Source organism: Lepus europaeus, chromosome 2 (genome assembly GCF_033115175.1).
Source record: "Lepus europaeus isolate LE1 chromosome 2, mLepTim1.pri, whole genome shotgun sequence".
Lineage (NCBI taxonomy): Eukaryota > Metazoa > Chordata > Mammalia > Lagomorpha > Leporidae > Lepus > Lepus europaeus.
The window spans coordinates 94,508,608-94,531,806 of record NC_084828.1 but is presented as its reverse complement, the minus strand read 5'-3'; the positions used below and the strand labels follow the sequence as shown (position 1 = coordinate 94,531,806).

The window sequence follows — 23,199 nt, the reverse complement described above, 5'->3', positions numbered from 1 at the left end:
ACAGAAGATCAGTTTAGTATATATTAGGTAAAGATTTCAACTTTTTTCAAAAAGCTTATCCTGTCAAATTCACAGAATTGATAAGCAGTACATGATACATAAACGAGAGACTTACTGGGTTCACCATAATTAAGTCTGACAGGCAATGCATACTCACTTTCGTTGCAGCAGAAGGCAGTAATCAACTATGACAGGTACCATATCCTGCAGGGGAACACAAAGAAAGCATTAGACCCACACCCCTGTCCAACGGTCCACTGATAATGAAAGAGTTCTGCTTCAGATGAGGTTAAGATTGTTGGCAGGATATTGGGCTGTACAGTGCTTTTGGGAAGCAACTTGGCACTACCTATCAAAAGTCTTAAAAATATGGAAACAGTTTGACTTGGCAATTCTATTTTCAGAAATTTATCCTAAAAGCATTTAGGAAAAAAGTATTTTGAATGCATTAAGATGTTCACTGTAGCTTTGTAAGAGAAGAAGCAAGAAGACAAAGAGGAAGCAGGGAAAGAGAAATTTTGAAGAAATTTGAATTAAATTTATATACAACATGGGAAAATAATTCAGTGAATTTTACTATTTAAATAAAACATTATATATCTACCACAAGTTTCAAAGAGTTTACAATATCATTAAAACAAATACTAGGCAAAAATATGTATTCATTTCACAACATTGTAAAGAAAACTTAAAAAGAAAAAAAAATACATCAAATTGGTAACAAAATACAGTTGGTCCTTTTCAGTGGCTCAGGTGATTAAGGTTGCCCATATTTTGTCACAATCCTCCAAGCTAGCTATTTTAAAGGTGATTTGACTTCTCAGTTTCATAATATTTTGATGGCTTTACATTCCTCATGTATGGGCCCCTACTAAGTAACAACACCCCTAATTTTGGCCTTTTCCTAAAGGCAGTTGGGGGGAGAAACAGCAGCTTATCTTGCCTGGAAATTGTCAAGTAACAAGCTTCAGATTTCAGCAGTGCTTTTTCGTTTTCTGCTGGCTACAGGGAAGTACAGTCCTTTTACAAATCCTAGAAGCTCTAGTTTCTAGGCCGAAAAAAAAAAAAAATCCATCAGGAGGGGAGAAGGCACTACATGAAAATTTTCACTTGTTAAAGAACCAAGGACCCTGATTACTTGGGAAGGGGTACCAAGGTGGATGTACAATCCTAAAGGGCTATGAAGCTACCCCTGAAGCCAGTCTGCTTCCTTCAGTCATTGATACTCCTCATGGCTAGACTTTTAACCACACTCAGATTCTTCAAAACCAGCAACTAAAAATTACAGACTTAGGGCAGGTGTTTGGTGCAGTGGTTAAGATGCTGCTCGGAACACCTGCATACCGTATCAGAGAGCCTGGGTTCAATTCCTAGCTCTGCTCCTGATTCCAGCTCCCTGTTAATGTGCACCTTGGGAGGCAGCAAGTAATGACTCAAGTACTGGGGTCCCTGTCACTCACATGGATGATCTAATGGAATTACCAGTCCCTAGTTTTGGCCTGGCCCAGCCCCAGCTGTTGAGGGTATCTGGGGAAGTGAACAACAGTTTTTTGTTCTCTATCTGCCTTTCAAATAAAATGAAAATAATTTAAAATAATAATATACTTGAAAAGGGTTAGAACTATACAAAATCTCAACCCTGAATGAGAATATAGTGGATTAAATAATCTGGGCTGAAGAGGGAACCTCCCTGGAAGTGCTGATAAAATTACAATAAATACCACTGAAAATTTGCAGTGGAGATCCCAAGAAAATAAGAGCAATACCTAAGGCCTAAACGTGAAAAGAGGACTGAAAACCAAAGCAGCAAGCACAGCTATCACTGAGACTATCCTATAGGCTTGTGGGTCACAGGAAATCTTGGGTTTTATTGCTAAAATACTGATGTCTTAGATCCCTGCAGCATAAGGAATTGAAGTAGAGGACCTGCTTCAAACCAGGATGCTTGACAAACTGTATAATCAGTGGAAGGAAATGCTTGTGGGGAAGAATCTACCTATTTGCACAGGAAGATGGTAAGGAAGGTTGCCTGTCTCATCCTGAACTTAGAGGGAATAAATCTGTACTCTCCAAGAACCTGTTAGTGAAATCCTGCTCACAGGTGGGTATGGGATTTGAATTTATACCATCTCCTTAGTGGGGAACAATCAAGTCAGGAAAGTAAGCTTAGGGCCGACGCTGTGGCTAAGGGAGCTAAGCTGTCACCTGCAACTCCTGCATCCCATATCAAAGCTCTGGTCTGAGTCCTGGCTGCTCTGCTTTCAATCTAGCTCTCTGCCAATGTGCGTGGGAAAGCAGTGGAAGATGGATAAAGTACCTGGGTCCCTGTCAGCTACGCGGGAGACTTGGATGGAGTTCCAGGCTCCTGGCTTCATCCAAGACCAGTCCCAGCTGTTGTGGCCATTTGGGGAGTGAAAGAGTGAAACAAGAAGATCCCTGTCTGTCTGTCTCCCTCCCTCCCTCCCTCCCTCCCTCCCTTCCTTCTCTCCCTCCCTCCCTCTCTTTCATCTTCCCCTCTCTCTCCCCCCTTTCTCTCATTCTTTCCAATAAATAAATCTTTTGAAAATAAAGAAATAAAAAAGTAGCCTAAAAAGTAATTCTAAAACAAAACAAAAAAGACGCTCCTAAGGCAACTGCAAGAAGGAAATTGAAAAATTCTCCAGCAACAGTGCTGAACAGTGCTGAACACAGGGAAAATAAGTACCATGGACATGGCCCTACCCAGGATGTGTTCCAAACCAAAACTATGAAAGCACTTCATGAAATGATGCACCATGAATGAATGCAAGTAGGAACTATAAATAGCAATGGTAGACCCCCCAAAATAAAACAATTAGGTAAAGACTATTTTGAAAGTAGATTTTAAATGATTAAAGGCATAAAATAAGAAATTAAGGGCCTGGTACCATGTACCCTGGGTAGACAGTAGGGGTTAAGGTAGAGTGATACCATTCAGACAGATCACTGAAGTGACTGTAGTGGAAGATCTAGAAAACCAGGCTGAAGACAGAGGGCTAGGAATGCAAGTTAAGCTACAGTGTTGGCAGCAGGCAGAGACAAGAGTGGACAGAATCAAGAAACATTTGTAAGTAAAATTGTAGAGTTTAGTGACAGATTGGTCATGGGTGGGAAGGCACTGGAGGAATCTGTAACTCCTAGGTTTTGCGTTGAAGTGACGGTTGAATGAAAATGACACAAATGAGATAAGCAATATGAGAGGAAGGAAGAAGCTAAGTGCAATTTGGGTTACAGTAGATTTGACAAACATCTTTACTTAGATGTTGAATAAGAAGAAATTTGCGGCCGGCGCCGCAGCTCAATAGGCTAATCCTCTGCCTGCAGCACCGGCACACAGGGTTCTAGTCCCGATCAGGGCGCCGGATTCTGTCCCGGTTGCCCCTCTTCCAGGCCAGCTATGGCCCGGGAGTGCAGTGGAGGATGGCCCAAGTGCTTGGGTCCTGCACCCGCATGGGAGACCAGGAGAAGCACCTGGCTCCTGCCTGAGGATCAGCGTGGTGCGCCGGCCGCGGTGGCCATTGGAGGGTGAACCAACGGCAAAGGAAGACCTTTCTCTCTGTCTCTCTCTCTCTCACACTGTCCACTCTGCCTGTCCAAAAAAAAAAAGGAGAAGAAATTTGCTACCACAAACTGAAACACCTAGGTTAGGTTAGAATTAAAGATGTCTAACTTATCAGAGGAAACAGCTTATGAATAAAAGCAGGCAACGGCAGTGAGTGTTTAGTCTAGTGATTAACATGCCCATGGCTCATATCAGAGTGTGTGGGTTTAATTCCTGGCTAAGGCTCCTGACTCCAGCTTCCTGGGTTTTTTTTTGTTTTGTTTTGTGTTCTTTGACAGGCAGAATTAGAGAGAGAGAGAGAGAGGTCTTCTTTCTGTTGGTTCACTCCCCAAATGACTGCTACGGCCGGCGTGCTGTGCCGATCCGAAGCCAGGAGCCAGGTGCTTCCTCCTGGTCTCCCATGCAGGTGCAGGGCCCAAGCACTTGGGCCATCCTCCACTGTCTTCCTGGGCCACAGCAGAGAGCTGGACTGGAAGAGGAGCAACCGGGACAGAATCCAGGGTGCTGGCACCGCAGGCTGAGGATTAGCCTAGTGAGCCGTGGCGCTGGCTCCAGCTTCCTGTTAATGCAGACTCTGGGTGGCAGCAATGATGGCTCAAGTAATCGGGGTCCTACCTACCACCTGGAGACATGGACTGTGTTCCTGGCTCCTGGTCCAGTCTTGGCCCATACTTGTTGGTTGTTGTGCTCATTTGGGAAGTGAATCAGTGGGATGAGAGCTCGCTCTTGCGCTCTCCTTCCCTCCCACTTCCCTCCCTCCTCCCTCCCTTTCTTCCTCTCTTTACCTCTACCTGTGCCTCTCAAAAAATAGGGGGAGGGGCGGCCTAGTGGTGCAGGAGGTTAAAGTCCTCTGCCTGTGGTGCCAGCATCCCATATGGGCGCCAGTTCTACTCCCAGGTGTTCCTCTTCCGACAAGCTCTCTGCTGTGGCCTAGGAAAGCAGTAGAAGATGGCCCAAGAGCTTGAGCCCCTGCACCCACGTGGGAGACCTGGAAGAAGTTCCTGGCTCCTGGCTTCAGATCAGATCAGCTCAGCTCGAGCTTTGCGGCCATAAGGGGAGTGAACCAACAGATGGAAGACCCTTCTCTCTGTCTCTCCCTCTCACTGTCTGTAACTGTACCTCTCAAGTAAATAAATAAAATCTTTTTATTTTAAAGATTTATTTATTTACTTAAAAGTCAGGGTTACACAGAGAAGGAGAGGCAGAGAGAGAGAGAGGTCTTCCATTTGCTGGTTCACTCCTCAATTGGTCACAACAGCCAGAGCTGTGCTGATCTGAAATCAGAACCAGGAGCTTTTTCTGGGTCTCCCATGCGGGTGCAGGGGCCCAAGGACTTAGGCCATCTTTTACTGCTTTCCCAGGCCATAGCAGAGAGCTGGATCAGAAATACAGCAGCCAGGACCCCATATGGGATGCCAGCATTGCAAGTAGTGGCTTCACCTGCTATGCCACAGTGCCAGCCCCATAATCTTAAAAAAAAAAAAAAAAAAGCAATCAGTAATGGACTAAATCTAGAGGAAAAACAAGTCTTTAGAAATGCACAGAGGATGGGGGCCGGTGCTGTGGTGCAGCCGGTTAAGGCCCTGGCCTGAGGCATCGGCATCCCATGCGGGCGCAGGTTCGAGTCCCGCTGCTCTACTTCCTGTCCGGCTCTCTGCTGTGGCCTGGGAGGGCAGTAGAGGATGGCCTGGGTCTTGGGCCCTGCAGCCACGTGGGAGATCCAGAAGAGGCTCCTGGCTCCTGGCTTCGGATTGGCACAGCTCCGGCCATTGTGGCCAACTGGGGAGTGGGTCATCGGATGGAAGACCTCTCTCTTTCTCTGCCTCTCCTCTCTCTGTGTAACTCTGACTTTCAAACAAATAAATAAATCTTTAAAAGAAAGAAAGAGAGAGAGAGAGGGAGGGAGGGAGAGAGGGAGGGAGGGCCAGATGATGGCAATAAAAATCCAATTCGGGAACAGTCACAAAGGTTCAAAAATCAGAAGGGCACACAGACACAGTTATCTATATGACCCAGAATTACAGAAAAGAAGGCGTGATCACCCCTGTTTATACACCACTAAGAATGAGTAAAATCTGAAAACATTTATCACATTCAGTAATTAGGTTATCATTGGTTTCTTTGGTAAGAAAGAATTTAACTTCCTGATTAGAGATTCAGTACAGGGATGGGTGAGATCCAGTCTGCGGAGAACTAAGTGGTGAATGAAGTATGGAGGGGTGAGGGAGAGGAGGAAGAGAAAAAGGGAAAGAGGAGACAGGAAGGGAGGGAGGTGGGAGGAAGAGAGAGAGAGTAAGCATCAGTACATGCATAACTGGAATCCCTGAATAAGAAAATTAAAACAATGAAATGAAATAAGTAATTCAGAAAAGCTTTCCTGATACAAAAATACTTAAATCTATATATTAAAAGAGTATATTACATGTCAAGGGAAAATGGCCAAAATGATTGTGCTGAGACTCAATGTAGTCATTACTGGATTCCGAAAGTAAAGAAACAGCCAGGAAAGAGATTAGAAATTTATGAGAGGGGGAGAATACGGGAGGCTAGCCTCAGGTTGTCCAACACTGACATTCAATGCCAGAAGATAATGGAGCAGTATTTCCAAGCTCCTTAGTGAAAGCCAAAATCCCTTTCAATATAAAAGCTAGAAACCAACAATTTGAGGATGTAACAACTCAAGGAATATCTCATGAACCTTTCTTGTTGCAACTGCTTCAACAACTGACACAGAACTTGGCTAACAACAGCAAAAGCATTAATGATAAGCATTAACTACATTTAATTGAAAAAGAAAGCCTAAAACAAATATGGGCTTAAGGGTGAGAAAACAAATACCCTCCGACAACAAGGAAAATATTTACATTAAGACAAATGAAGAGATAAAGAGAAAAGAAGGTAAGAGCTAAAAAAGAATTACTGGTCTTATCTGACAGTCAGTCACACAATATCTGGAACAACTATATTTAATAGTATAAAAGTAAAACTAAGATAATACTGACAAAAACCTGGTGATAAGGGTGATAAGGTGATAAATATAAATTTCCAAAGTACAACTTTTGAATTACAGTAGCTTTTTCCCCCATAACTTCCCTCCCACCTGCAACCATCCCATCTCCCACTCCCTCTCCCATCCCATTCTTCATCAAGATTCATTTTCAATTATCTTTATATACAGAAGATCAACTTAGTATATACCAAATAAAGATTTCAACAGACTGCACCCATAAAGATACATAAAGTATAGAGTACTGTTTGGGTAGTAGTTTTACTGTTAATTCACATAGTACAATACATTAAGGACAGAGGTCCTACATGGGGAGCAGGTGCACAGTGACTCCCATTGTTAACAATTGACAGTCTTATTTATGATGTCAGTAATTACCCAAGGCTCTTGTCATGAGCTGCCAAGGCTATGGAAGCCTCTTGAATTCATCAACTCCAATCTTGTTTAGACAAGACCATAGTCAAAGTGGAAGTTCTCTCCTCCCTTCAAAGAAAGGTACTGCCTTCTTTGATGGCCCGTTCTTCCCGCTGGGATCTCACATTACAGAGATCTTTCATTTAGGTTTTTTTTTTTTTGTTTGTTTGTTTTTTTTTTTTTTTGCCACAGTGTCTTGGGCAGTGTTTTGCACAGTGGTTAAGATGCTGCTTGGGATGCCTGCACTCTGTATTTGAGTGCCTGAATTCAAGTCCTGGTTCTGCTCCCAATTCTAGCTACCTGCTAATGCACACCCTGGGAGGTGCAGGTGATGGCTCAGTTAATTGGGTCCCTGCCACCCACAAAGGAAACCCAGACTGAGTTCTGGGCTCCAGACTGTGGCCTGGTGCTTGTTCTCTCTCTCGCTCTCTTTCTCTCTCTCTCCCTCTCTTTTTCTCTCTCTCTGCTTTTCAAATAAATATAAATAAACAACAACCCTGGTAATAGAAAAAGAAAAAGGAAAAATATATGCTAATTTTACCACAGTAAGAAATTTTCGGTTGAAGACTGAATGCTCTTGCGCTTCTATTAAACATCATAAGGGAGTGGATGTGAGAGCCAGTCAATAAGGCAGAAAAAGAAAAAATAAAAGTTGTCAAGATTGGGAAAAAAGAAGTAGATCTATCTTTATTCACAGACAGCACGATTACCTGTATAAAAGATTTGAAGGAATATACAAGAAATGACTAGAGTTTAGCAAGATTCCAGGACAGATCAACAACATCCTGAAATCAATTGTATTTCTAGATATTAGAAATAAATATTAGAAATAAATAAGATGAAATTAAAATTTAAAAAATACCATTTACAGTAGCATCAAAAAATAAAAGAAAAAGAAATATTCATACTATGCCACTACCAAAAAACAAGAGACTATTTATTAACCAATATAAAAAGATCTCCATGATATTTGAAGTGGAAAAAATAGAGTACAAAACAGCAAATATAGTTTTGTATACCCTGTAAAGGAGAAAATATTAATGTGTGGGTAGATAAATATGAATATATTTGCTAAATACACTTAAAAACTTAGTAACAATGGTGAGAAGCATCTGGAAACTGAGTAGTAGGGTGGAAGGGAGGCATTTTACTAAATACATTTTATTTTTTTTTATTTTTTAACTATAGGAACATATACCTTATGCAAAAATTAAATTAACTGAATGTTTACAAAGAATAAAATCAGGTAACACAACTATGTACAGTCAATCTCAATTCCATGAAAATGTAACTAGCTAGGATATGCAGGCAAATATAAACACCAAACCACTGAAGAAATTCAATCATGTACACATAAAGCATCTACCGTGACCCAGGCACATGCCTATGTGTTAATGATGACACACATTCAATAAAACAGACACACCTGACAATCTGAAATAGTAACTATAAAACCATTAACAATAAAGTATGATCAAACTTTAGAAAAGGGAAATGCAAAATGACAGGGAAACTTACAGCAAGGAGGTAAAATCTAGGTCTGCCTTCCTGAATAAGTGATAATTAAGTGGACACTTGCAAAAATAAACATTAACCAACCAATTTACCAAATGTAAGGCAGAATGCACAAGTAAACCAGAACAATAGCTTGTGGGGAAGTTCAGAGGAAAGAGAAAACATGGGACCTTAGAGAACTAAGAGACAGTGTGACCAGAGCAAAGACCAGCATCAGATGAAGAAAGAGCAATGAATGAGGAGTGTGGATTTTATTGCGAGGGTCATGGAAATATGGGTGTGGAACAAAACATTTGATTGTGGCAAGATTACAAGTGGTTTAGAGCCTTTTCAATTTTTTTTACTCATTTAATAAAAATACACTAAAATACTTCAATAGACTTTAATTACTCTTTTGTAGATCTCCACTACCATAGGTCACTTGCCAATTCTTATCCTACTACAACACTTCTTAGCTCTAGAGAGCTAAACTTTCTTACCATTTTAAATCTAAACTGCATGGATCCTTATCCTTACCCAAGAGACCCTGAAATGCCTTGAAAGGTAGATGCATAAGAGACTTCCACTTCCAGGAAGATGGAGCAGACGTATTTCCCCTATTCCTCTCACTAGTACAAATAAAAATCCTATACTATACACACAAACACACCCTCACAAACATAAGATGACTCTGAAACATAAGGACATGAAGTCAGACCAGCTTTGAATCTCAGAACCTGAGAAATAGCATGGTAGTCAGTTCCCTGCATTTTCATTATAACTCACATATCCCAGACTTGGCACTCAAGAAGTTGGCAACCCAGAAATTCCCATGGGTGAGTGGGTGGGGGGAACACATACAAGCTAACTCTCTAAATAGCCAAACAAAGCAAAGAATTTTAGAAATAACTGTTCCACGCTAGCCAAGTACCACAAGAAAACCATGGCCACAAGCCTGCCAAGATGGTTAATCTTTCATGTCAACTTGACTGAGCCATGGGGTGTCCCAATTTTTGTCAATGTTATTCTGGGTGTATCCATTACAGTGTTTGGGGATGAAATTAACTTTTGACTGCTCTGATGTGAATATAGGCCTCATCCAATCAGTTTTGAAAACATGAGAATAAAGCTGACCATCCACAAATAAGAGGGAACTCCTAGAATATCAGTAAGGATGAAAGAAGATGGTAAGCAAAAAAAAAAAAAAAAAAAAAAAAAAAAAAAAAAAAAAAGGATACAACAGACATTTTTTTCTTCTCTTGATGATTGAAACAAAAATGAGATAAGTGACAAGATTTTAACTGCAGGCAGAGGAATATTTAACACAATATATTATAAACAGGGAAGGGTAAAGGGACATAAAGAGAGGTAAGGCTTCTATACAACTTCAACTGGAAAAGTGAAATAAATTTTACACCCATAATAAGTGATGAACATACAATGTAAATGTTTTGTTAAAAAAAAAAAGAAAGAAAGAAAGAAAGAAAGAAAGAAAGAAAGAAAAACAACAAAAAAGATTTAAGCCCTAACAGAAAATTACATTAAATTTAAGTAGTCTAAATTCACCAATTAAAATATACAGGTTGGAAAGTGGATTAAAATCTATAAGAAACTCACTTAAAATATAATGATACAGGTAGGCTGAAAGTAAAGAGATAGGAAAATATATACCAGGCAAACATTAACCAAAGAAGGCAAGGATGGTTATATTAATATTAGATAAAACAGACTTCAGAGCAAAGAGAACTGCCTTAGGCAGACAGGGACATTATATAATGACAAAAGGGTCAACCTGCAAAGAAAACATAACAATACTAAATGTGTATGCACCAAACAACAAAACATATAAAACAAAACCTGAAAAAACTTAAAAAAACAAATAGACAAATTCACAACAGTTGATAACTAGACAAAATTATTATCAAGGATATAGAACTCAACAGCAACAAAAACCAACAGAATCTAAATTCTATCCAACAACGGTAGAAAGTGAATTCAAGTGCCCACAGAACATATCTTAAAACAGACTACGTTTAGGACCATAAAACAACCCCTGTAAATTTGAAATCCCTGGTAGGTATGATAGTGCAGTTAAGCTGCTGCTTGGGACAGCTGCAGTCCATAGTAAGTAGCTGGTTCAAGTCCCAGCTATTTCACTTCCTGATCCTACTCCTTGCTAAAGTTCCTGGGAAGTAGCAGATGATGGCTCAGCCACTTTAGTCTCTGCTACCCATGTGGGAGACCTGGATGGAGTTCTGGACTCCATGCTTCAGACTAGCTCAGGATTGGCTGTTGTGGCCATTTGAGAGAGTAAACCTAAGAAAGGAAGATATCTTTCTGTCTCTGTCTCTCTCTCTGCTCGCCCCATCACTCTTTCAAATAAATACATCTTTTAAAAATTTCTTTAAATTACACAAAGTATGTTCTCCAACCACAGTGGAATCAAACTAGAAATATTTTTAAATAGCTTAAGTCTAAAAGGAAGACACAAGAAAAGTTTGAAACCCACATTCAACTTGATGAAAATGAAAATATGACATATCTGAACTTGGAGGACTTGGTTAAAGTAGTGCTGAGGGGAGTTCGTAAAATTAAATGCACATATAATGAAAGGCGAAAAGTCTCAAATCAATCTGAGCCTCCATTTCAGGTACCTAGAAAAAGAGCAACAACACCACAAAGCAAATATAGGGAAGGACATGACAACGAACAGAAATCAATGAAACCGAAGGCAGAAAAAGAGAAAGTTAATAAAACAAAGAACTTGTTGTTTGAAAAGAATCACTAAAATTGACAAGCCTCTAGCAAGACTGACTGAGAACAAAGAAAGAGAACACAAATTACCGATATCAGGGATGAAGCAACGAATATAGCTTACAGGCACTGCAGACATCAAAAGGATAAAAAGGAAACACTAGGAAAATTCTACACATATAAATTCGACTACTTACATGAAATGTACAAGTTCTTCAAATTACACATGGTATTGTAACTCATTCAATATAAAATAGATGGTTTGAATATCCTAATTATTAAGAAAATTAAATTCACAGTTTAAAAACTCAAGGGGCTGGCAGTATGGCGTAGTGGGTAAAGCTGCATCCCATATGGGCATCAGTTCGAGTCTCAGCTGCTCCTCTTTCCATCCAACTCTCTGCTATGGCCTGGGAAAGCAGTAGAAGATGGCCCAAGGCCTTGGGCCCCTGCACCCACATGGGAGACCCAGAAGAAGCTCCTGGCTCCTGGCTTTGGATCAGCACAGCTCCAGCTGTTGCAGCTATCTGGGGAGTAAACCAGTGGCTAGAAGACCTCTCTCTCTCTCTCTCTCTCTCTCTGCCTCTCCTCTGTCTGTGTAACTCTGACTTTCAAATAAATAAATTTGGAAAAAAAAAAAAAAAAACAAAACTCTACAGTGAGATGGCTTTACTAGAGAATTCTACTAAACATTCAAAGAAAATTAACACAAATTCCATATAATCTTTCCCAGAATACAGAAGAGAAGGAAATATTTTCCAACTCATTTTGTAAGTTTAGTATTACTGTTACTGAAACCTGAAAGATATGACAAAAAAGAAAAATTCAGACCAATTTCACTCATAAAGATGTAAAAGTCTTTAATGAAGCATTAACAATTATAATCCACAAATAAATATATAAGAATTATACAGCATGATTAAAAGAGGCTTACTCCAAGTATGCAAAGTTGGATTAATATTCAAAAATCAAGCACTGTAATATGATACATCAATAGGCTGAAGAAGAAAAATAACATGATCATACTAATCAGTAAAGAAAACATATGTGACATAACTCAGTACCCATTTATGAAAAATATTCTTAGATAAATAGGAATACTTGTAGGGGAGACTTCCTCACCTTGATATAGAGTGCCTGCAAAAAGCCTACAGCCAACATTATACATGTCAGGAAAATGCAGAGGGGATTCCCAGTATTAGAATACAAACACACCGAGAAGTTATATAAGGGTATCCCTGTGCGTGTACACATCTGTATTCTGCTTTGTTATTCAGAAATGACAGTAAAATAAACTTCTAGGAAAGACCTGATTCCCCAGAACCAGCATCTTAATCAAGAATTAAGGACAGGGTGGTGTTCTGGACATTAAATCATCTCAGAAGCAGCTTGGATTAGAAAAGGAAAAGCTCCTCTAGTCTCACTCCATGTTCCTTCAGCCACTCCGGCATGACTTCTTAATGCAAAAAGATATGCCTACAACTATTATAACAATGGCCTGGAATGACCCGATTCTCATGGAAAAGTTAAATAAAACTGAAAGCAGAGCTTGGTTACGACTTACAAAGGGCTTCATTAAGACTTTTTTAAAATGATATTATCTTTCAAATCCTTTTAGTTTGATTCACATTATTAGAACGCCTCATATTTATTTGTACCTCAACCCTGCATCATAAATAAATGTAAGAGATTTTCAAAAAGTTTGTGAAGAATGTGTATTATGCCTAGATTTAAAAAATTTTTGTGCCAAAGTAAAAACATCTTTTAATTCCATTTGCCATGAACACTTGAAAAAAGACCTAGTTATACATACATGAATGTAGCATAATGAAATAACCCAAAATACTCTTACTGCATTCACTGCTGATAACCAGCATCTGAGTTTGAGAACTGGTTTAACAATTCAAGTCAATCAGTCATTCAGACATGTTTACAACGATTAACTTACTATTTGTTATTTTTTATATACTTCATTATTTTAGCTTTTTTCACTATTTTTACTTTTTTATATACTTCATTACCTTCAAAAGCCCATAAATTACTTAGCCCTATTTCAAAGTGAGCTATATAAGGACACATCTGTGATGTTATAAATGACTAAACTGTGAAGTGAAACACAGTATAATGTGGGGCTGAGGCTCCCAAACCAGACAGCCTGGACATCTACCGTGGTTCTGTCTACTGATCTATATTAGGCAAGTTACTCAACTTCTCTATGTCTCTATTTGCTCATCTGTTAAATGGGGATAAATCATAATATCGATACCTCAAGCACATCAGATTAAACAAAGTAGTAGTCATGGATGTAGCCATTCTTATAGACATGAGTGTTGCAAATGCTAAGAGTGACTTCTGGATCTTGGGTCAAACTTCCTGAAGTTAAAATTCCCTCACAAATAGTTATCAAGGATATGAAACCAGACTTTGAGAATCCAGAGATTACATATAAGACATGGTCACTCAATTCGCACAAATCCCTAGAATTATGCAGTCTAGTTGTGGAAGATTGACATTAAATGAGTAACTTCAGGGGCCAGTGTTGTGGTGCAGTAGCAGGTTAAGCAGATACTTGTGATGCCAGCACACTATATTGGAGTGCTGGTTCGAGTCCTGGCTGCTGGGCTTCCAATCCAGCTTCCTGCTAAAAGGCCAGGGAAGGCAGTGGAAGATGGTCTGAGGACTTGGGACCCTGCCATCAATGTGGGAGACCCAGATGGAGCTCCTGGCTCCTGACTTCAGCCTGGCCCAGCCCCAGGTGTTATGGGTATTTGGGGAGTGAACCAGCAGATAAAGATCAATCTCTCATCTGTCTCTCCCTCTCTCTTGTGTTGCTCTGCCTTTCAAACAAATGAATCTTTAGGGGGAAAAAAAAGAGAGAATGAGACCATCAAGAAAGTGAAAAGAATACTAGCATGCCAGGAATACTGAGAATCAGAAATACATAGGCAAGGAGGTACATGTAGTAAAACTATTGGGAAATTTACTTTACTCCAGGAACAATGGGAAGGCTTTAAAACATTTTGAAAGCATGGAAGCACTATATCTATACTTGATATTCATTTCTCCCTGGCTACTGTATAGAAAATGCAATGATGTATACTATGGATATGTACAAGAAACTCAACTAGGAGGCTGCTGTAATATATCAACAAGGGATGATGGTCACGTGGACTAGTATAGTAGAAGAATAAATAGCATGATGTAAGCAGATTAGAGAAATGCTCCACTTCCCTGCTAATATCCCGGTAAGGTGGCAGAGGATGACCCAGTGCTTGAGAATCTGCCACTCACATGGGAGACAGATGGAGTCCTGGGCTCCTGGCTTCAGCCTGGCCCAACCCTGGCTGTTTCAGCCATGTAGAAAGTGAACCAGTGGATGGAAGAGATCTCTCTCTCTCTCTCTGCTTGTCAAAATCAATAAATATTTAAAAATATAAAACTGGGCTGGCGCCTTGGCTCAACAGGCTAATCTTCCACCTAGCAGCGCCGGCACACCGGGTTCTAGTCCCGGTAGAGGCGCCGGATTCTGTCCTGGTTGCCCCTCTTCCAGGCCAGCTCTCTGCTGTGGCCTGGGAGTGCAGTGGAGGATGGCCCAAGTGCTTGGGTCCTGCACCCCACGGGAGACCAGGATAAGCAACTGGCTCCTGCCTTTGGAACAGCACGGTGCGCCGGCCGCAGTGCGCCAGCCGCGGCGGCCACTGGAGGGTGAACCAACGGCAAAAGGAAGACCTTTCTCTCTGTCTCTCTCTCTCACTGTCCACTCTGCCTGTAAAAAAAAAAAAAAAAAAAAAAAAATATATATATATATATATATATATATATATATATATATAAAACTGGAATGAATGTTATCAGAGAAGCCAAAGGGACAGACAGTTTCAAGAAGTCATTAGCTTATTGAGTGCTGATGGGGAGCAGTAAGATTAGAGATAAAAGGGTCTGCAAGATTTATAGACATGGAATTAGGTGAAGAATGAGAAGGAGGTGAGGAGATGGAGACTGAATTTACAAGATGTTTGGTTCTGTAAAGAATGTGCAAAAAAGAGGTATGTGGAGACTTGGTATGGCTGATGGCAAGGAGGGGATCTGCCTACAGTTTGACTTTGTTTTAGGATGGGAAATAACTGGATACATATAAATACTGATGAGGCAAGGCCAGAAAAGAAGGCGAATCACAATGTGTATGAGAACACTTTAAATCCTTTCTATCCTGCTAGTTATGATACAAAGAAGCTGTAATTATAGATTCAAATGTTGCCTTAGATAAATGAAAGCCACAGCTAGTCAAAACATACCAAGATCCAAAAGCTATCTTGTATACAAAGATGGGACAAAATAACACTTGACCTCTGGGGGAGAGGAGGAACACTGAACAACTTTTCAGCTATCACATCCTATTTTGCCTCTAGGAAAGCTGAGTCTGGGTACCAAAGGCACAGATTAAAATTGAAGCTGCAGACATGAGTGCCACCTGCTGGTGAAAGGCAAATTCTCAGCACTATTCTGACAGAGGGAAACCATCTCAAAAGGAATTTCACCAAATTGATTACAGCTTATCTAGATTCTGCAACAAGTTTCTTGATACTGATATGAAATCTCCAATGTTCCCACCCAGCAAAGGAAGTCTTTTAAATACCACCAGCCTGGTGGTCACCCTCCATTTGAACACTTTCCATTTTGTAACAGGAGGTGCATAAGTCATTTTACACTGAATTTCACCATCTCCTAATATCTACCTATAATCAGTATTATCCCTTTGCAGCAATAGAGTAAATCCAATGTGACATCCAGATGTGTGTACGTTTACTTTCTCTTCAGAATAAAAAAAAAAAAAAAACAAAAAAAAAAAAACCAAAAAAACCTGTGTCTGTTTTTTAAAACCTTCTACTATCCCAGTTGTGAGAGGTAGCTCACAACAGCCTAGGAAGTACCTTAGAGGTTTTGCTTCCAACAAGAAGCCAGGCTGTACTACTACTACATGGGCTCATCAACCAAAATCTTGTCCAATTAGATACTCCCAGTCCAGTATTCACACAATATTATCAATTAAATCTAAGGCAAGACTTCAAAAAAATTGTTTTAATTTGAAAGACAGAGGAAGAGGGAGGGAGAGATTCTCCACCACTGGATCACTCATCAAATGACCATAACGGGCTGGTGTTGTGGCACAGTAGGTTAAAGTCTCAGCCTACCGTGCCAGCATCCCATATAGGCGCTGGTTAGAGTCCCAGCTGCTCCACTTCTGATCTAGCTCCCTGTTAATGCAACTTAGAAAGCAATGAGGATGGTCCAAGTCTTTGGGCCCCTGCACCTGCATGGGAGACCTGAAAGAAGCTCCTGGTTCCTGACTTCTGAATGGCTCAGCTCCAGCTGTTGCAGCCATCTAGGGAGTGAACCAGTGGATGGGAGACCTCTCTCTCTCTCTCTCAGTACCTCTCTCTGTAACTGTCTTTCAAATAAATAAAATATAAATCTTTTTTTAAAAATGACCAGCTCAATCCAGGAGCCTGAAACTCAATCCAGATTTTCCATGAGGGCAGCAAGAACTTGAGCCATCAGCTGCTGCCTCCTAAGGTGCACACTGGCCAGAAGCTGGAATCAGAATCAGAGCCAGGACTCAAACTCAGGTACTCCAATAGGGGATGTAGGTATCTCAAGCAGTGTCTTAAAGGTTCCACCAAATGCCCACCTTCTAATGCAAGTCTTGATGGTTATTCTCGTTAACTTTCACCTCACAGTGATTTTTAAATTTTTATTTATTTTATTTGAAAAGGAGAGAGAGAGAGAGAGAGAGAGAGAGAGAGAGAGAGAAATAGAGACAGGGAGAGCAAGAGTGAGAGCAACAGAGTGCTCCCATCAACTAGTTCACACTCCAAACGTCCACAACAACCAGGGCTGGATAAGTGGAAATCGGAAACTCAATCCGGGTCTCCCACACGAGTAGCAGAGACTCAGCTACTTGAGCCATCACCTGCTGCCTCCCAGGGTCTGTACTAACAGGAAGCTGGAAGCAGACGCAGAGCTGGGACTCAATCCCAGGCATTCCTGCTAAGATGTAGGCATCCCAAACAGTGCCTTCATGGCTGCGTTAAAGGCCTGCCTCTCAACAATGACTTCTACTGCACTTTCTTGTCAGGATCATTTTGAATCTTCATTCTTGGTACTATCTAAACAGGTCTGACAAGACAGTCACTATATCATCAAAATCAGTAACAAAAAGTTGGGTATAAAAGAGCACTAAAATAGTATCAATAAGCAACTAAAGAGTACTCTTAGGTAAGGATGTTTATCTAACTGCAAATCTATTTACTAATTCATTTCAACTACATGATAAGGGAGAACTTAGACAAATGTTTTAATGAAATTCCTCCCCAAAAGACAATTATTTGAGTATAACATGGTTGTGTTGAGGTGAACTCATGGAAGAAGTCCACAAGCCACAATAGTGTTATGAGCAATAGCTTTTTCCTAGGTCCATGCTTTTTATTTTATTTTTTGAATACAGTTGTAGGGGTTTGGCATAGCAGTTAAGCCACCACTTGGGATGCCTGCAACCCCTACTGGAGTTCCAGGGTTTGAGTCCTGGCTCTGCTTCCAATTCCTGCTTCCTGATAATGTGCACCCTAGGCAGCAGCAGATGATGGCTCAAGTAGTTGGGCCCCTGCCACTGATATGTGAGACTTGGACTGAGTTCCAGGCTCCTGCCTTTGGCTTGGTCCAACCTTGGCTGCTGCAAATATTTGGGGAATAAACTGGCAGATATGTCTGTGTCTGTCTGTGTCTGTCTTTCAAAGAAAATGAAAGTAAATAAAAAATTTTTTAAATAAAAATACACCTTTAAAAGCAACCTATATAATTATTATATGATTCTTATTTTTTTCCCCAAAGAAACCACTTATTTAATGAGTACAAACTTCATAAGCATAACTTTAGGAATATAGTGATTCTTCCCCATCATACCCGCCGTCCCACCCTCACTCACACCTCTCCACCTCCTCCCTCTCCCATTCCTAGTCCCATTCTGCATTAAGACAAAAAAACAAAACAAAACAAAACAAACAAACAAAAAACCTGTTCCTCAACAGCCAAGACAAGGACTGTTCAAGTCATTGCTTCTCAAAGTGTCAATTTCACTTCTACAGGTTTCCTTTTAAGTGCTCTGTTAGTTATATGATTATCTTATAATTAAATGTTTATGATCAAACACATAAAAAGGCAGATTTATGGTTGTATATTTCACTCACCCTAATGGGCTAAAGATCACCTTTTCTGGAGGAAAATTGTCCTCCTAAATGAAATAGATGTGTCCTCCCACCTAGGAATCCCCACTTGAATCAAGAGTGCCTTATTTGAAATTTGACCCAAATGACTTACAAATTATTAACACTGGCACAGACTATTCCTGGGCTATAAATCCACTGGGTCTTCAGCTTTGAAAAATCTTAATGCAACCATTTCTTTTCACACAGCCAGACTTCAGCTTTTTCCTTTAATGTACTTACCTGGACTTTTCCACTTTAAAACCATTCTCTGTGCTATGAAACTGGAGGCAAGGTAAGAAATGTTGATCTTAGTGTAGCGTAGCAATCCAGGTGCTAAGCAGAAGCCCAAGTGCTTGATTCAAATTCCAGCTCTATTTACTAGCTACGGGACCTGGAACAAGCTATTTAACTTCTGGGTTGCTTGGTCTCATTTATAAGCATGATTAGTAACAGTGCCAACCTTACAGAGTTATAATAAGAATTAGATGAGTTAACATGTGTGTCTCTGTTCACTCTTTTTCACCTGTGCTTGCTCTTGAAAATAACAGTATGGCCGGCGCCGTGGCTCAATAGGCTAATCCTCCGCCTTGCGGTGCCGGCACACTGGGTTCTAGTCCTGGTTGGGGTGCTGGATTCTGTCCCGGTTGCCCCCCTTCCAGGCCAGCTCTCTGCTGTGGCCTGGGAGTGCAGTGGGATGGCCCAAGTGCTTGGGCCCTGTACCCCATGGGAGACCAGGAGAAGCACCTGGCTCCTGCCTTCGGATCAGCGCGGTGCGCTGGCCGCAGCACGCCAGCCGTGGTGGCCATTGGAGGGTGAACCAATGGCAAAGGAAGACCTTTCTCTCTTTCTCTGTCCACTCTGCCTGTCAAAAAAATAAAAAATAAAAAATAAATTTAAAAAAAGAAAATAACAGTATGGCATAATGGCCAGGTAAAAGCTGGGCTCTGAAGCCAGGAAAGACTTGGATTTGAGTCCTGGCTTGACTATTTACCAGCAGTGTTACCTTGGAAAGTCAATTAGACTCTGTCTCTCTCGATCTCTCTGTCTCTTGATCTCTCTCTCGCTCTCTCTCTTGATCTCTCTCTTACGCTCTCCTTCTCTCTTTTTTCCTTCTTTGCCCCTTCCCTCCGGTCTGTTGGGTTTCCCCCAATAAACCCTTTCCCTTAAAAAAAAGAAAGAAAGAAAGAAAGAAAGAAAGAAAGAAAGAAAGAAAGAAAGAAAGAAAGCCAGAAAGTCAATCTCTTCTGAGTTTCCTCATCTATAAAATGGGGATAAAAACACTTCAGGAGGTGCTGAGAATTAAATGAAAAGGAATGCTCTGACTCACACCTCACAGTTCTAGGCATGCATGAGGATAGTAAACGCTCAGTGAATCTGTTTAAAATCCTTTCTTGTACCCTTAGCACTTCAGTAGGCACAATTTGGACAATACCATTCTCTTTCTTCTGATAGTCTCACACCTCTGGCATCCATCTTTAGTTATGTGCCATTCTCCATATTTGTAGACTGTCTATGATTTGTAGACAAATCAACATTCCTCCCCCTCTCCTTCCTCCTTGAATCGTTCATGGTTATTACGTCAAAATTTCCTGTTCTTTGTGAACCAATATTTTGGAGCCTGTAGCAATGAGATTGTCTCTATTTTTTTAATGAAACATCTGCTTTCTAAAATATAGGATTCATACTCAGTATGTCACTGTTATTATAATCTTTAAAATGAAATAATTTTTCTCAACAATCTATCTCCTCTACTTGCTCAATCATTGGTAAAAATTAAATCCAGAATAATGGTTCCCTCCATTGTTTGCTTTACCTTCTATGAGACTAATTCATGAATAAATCAAAACTTGCATCCGGGTATTCTTAGCAGAATAAGACTTCTAACAGGTGACGACCTAGTTCAAAATCCATTATGACTCTAGTTTGTTTCTCTGTAAGTTCTGTAATCTGTATGGGAAACCGCCATGCACAGTTCCTGTCATCCTGAGATTCTTTAGGATTTCTCCATCAGAACATCAATTCTGTTCTGTTCTTCTGGAAAAAAAGCCTTATACCATGTTTTCCCCTAGTGTGGTGGTTTCTACATTTATACACACACACACACACACACACACTCACTCACTCTCTTGCTCTGTGTGTGTCACTCATGACATCTGCCCCTCCCAGCTTTTCTTACTGCATTTTTTTTTTCAACAAAGAATATCTTCCAGTGTCCAGAATACCACTCTACTATCTCTTGGTGATGGGTATGTGCTTGTTAATGGTTTTCTCTTCTATACTTCCTTTATATGCAAAAATAATATATAACCTGTTCCCAAAAGGTTTATTCCAGAAGGCTTTCCCAAATGCTTTCTTTTTGCCTTATGTTTGCTCCTATTTATCCTTATAAGTTTATCCAGGCTCATTTCTCCTCCAGTGATAGATTTTATAAACCTCCTGCCAAAGAACCATGAAAGTGACTCCACCAGAAAAGCTCACTAGTGCAGCATCAAACAGTTCAGTTCCTCTAATACCATCCAATGCATAGCTGCTTTATCTATCCTTATCTTCCAAAGTTATGAGCATCACACGAAGATATAAAAAGACAGGACCTGTGTCTGCTCTTCAGAACTTAAAACCCCTAAATTTCTTCCAAATATTTCTATTAATGCAAACATCAAAAAATCACGTCAATCAGACCGCAAACTTTTAGACAGCAAAGACTGTGTGTATTTTACCCACTATTGCTTGGTGTCCAATACATATTAGACCAGGGGATGCAAATTTTAGTCCATAATCTTGGCCACAGTCTGTTTCTTTATGGTCATAGATAAGAATGGGTTTTACATTTTTCAGGGCAAAATGGAAGGGGAGGAGGGGGAGTAATGGGGGAAGACAACGAAGCAAAGGAGAAGTGACAGAGACAATCTGAAGTCCACAAAGCCTAAACCTCCCCATCTGGCTTTTTGTAGAAAAAGTCTGCTGACCCCTGTTTTAGATACTCAAATATTTGTTAAAAGAGGAAGTAGGGGAGTGGGAAGGAACCATAGGGATGGGGAAGGGATGAATATAGAGATCATGGCAAACAGTAAACTCACAAAACTGTACAGGCCTTGACATCAGTCCTTGGATTTCTCATGAAGTTATAAAATAAACCAAAGGGCTTTCATTAGTATATTTTCATTAGTATATTTTACAGAACATATATATATATATATATATATATATATATATATATATGTATATGTGTATATATATATATATTTGTAACTGATCTATTCTTGAGTCACAGGTGCTTCAAGGGGAACTAAATTTAAACGTTGGCAGTACACCTCTTCTCTAACTAGCCTAGCCAACATAAATGTCAGTCATCAGCAAGGTGTCAGCCTCCATAAGGTGTCAATTTACAGGTTTTATCACACCCTCATAAACACATCCTATCTTTCCACATAGCACTAAGTAGGTAAGGGCAAGGTAACACTTCACAACATTGTATTCATCTTTTCTCATTGAACTGTGTATCTATTACTTCAAAATCTAATCACTAAAAATATTCTACAAGCCCTGAAGTAAAGCTTTGAATACTAAAAAAAATGTTTAACCAGAATGTGGAAGTCACAACCTCAAGTAACATAAGAGAGAAGAATAAGACCTATCAATAGAACTGTCTATCAGAAGTACATGCAAACAAGTACCTGAAAATGCTGCTCCATCACTTGGATTTTCCCCTGGTCTGGGCACTTTTTCAGAGCTCGATCTGCATAATGGAACAGGATTTCTACCATCTGTAAGGAAAAGATATAGTGTATTTCTAAAGTTTTTACAAATTTAATATGTGTGGCCCGCCTAAACAATACAGAATCAAGTTTTGCTATTATATTAAAAATATAATTTAAAATTTTATTGCATTATTCCTCAGCCTTTTTTTTTTTTTTCTCCAAACCCTGGCCTAATCTCTTTCAGCCTCAGGGCCGGTATTAATTTGCTCAGTTTTCCTAAGAAATAGCTCCATGTTCTAGACCTCAGTAATATCTATGCTCAGGAAATGAAAAACTGAAGCTAAGCTCTTCAGTAATCCTCTGCTACAAGTATATTTCCCTAAAGAGCACAGATGAGCAAATCATTCATGAGTCTAAGGGGTAACCATTCCATTCATGTTTTCTAAATGCTTCTACTAATTTGGGACATAATCTTTATACACAAATTTATACAAAACAAGGGGAGGCGGAGATCTGGAATTGGCATTGTGGCACAGCAGGTTGAGCCACGGCTTGTGAAGCTGGCATTCCATATGAATACCAGTTTCAGTCCTGGCTTCTCCACTTGCAATTGAACTCTGTCAATGCACTTGGGAAGGTAAAGGGAGATGGCCCAAATGTCTGGGTTCTTGCACCCATGGGGAGACTCAGGGTTCCAGGCCTCTGGCTTCAGCCTGCCCAGCCCTGGCCATTGTGGCCGTGTAGGGAGTGAACCAGTGGATGCAAGATCGCTCTTTACCTAACTCTATCAAATAAATAAATAAATCTTTGGAAAAAAAAGGGGGGAAGGTATTTTGTAGTAAATAAATTCATCCAAGTCTACACCAAGAATACAAGGATAATAATAAGTATTAGATTGAGTGCATGAATGCTAATTATTAATAGTAATAACACAAAAAAAATTGGCCTTTTTTACTAAAGGCAACACAAACATTTGTACATACTGTAGAG

The 23,199-nt window shown here is 40.1% G+C and overlaps 1 protein-coding gene across 2 annotated transcripts in view; it reads right to left on the bottom strand.

Annotated features, from left to right (window-relative positions):
• The window catches only part of VPS8 (VPS8 subunit of CORVET complex), a 258,685-nt gene that overhangs the window by 158,980 nt on the left and 76,506 nt on the right, over nucleotides 1–23,199 (bottom strand). For both annotated transcript variants that reach the window (XM_062210810.1, XM_062210812.1), the window contains exons 20-21: nucleotides 22,186–22,275; nucleotides 158–204 (exon numbers count right to left, since the gene is read on the bottom strand). In XM_062210810.1, the coding sequence (XP_062066794.1) occupies nucleotides 158–204; nucleotides 22,186–22,275 (137 nt within the window). The remainder of the gene's footprint in view (nucleotides 1–157; nucleotides 205–22,185; nucleotides 22,276–23,199) is intronic.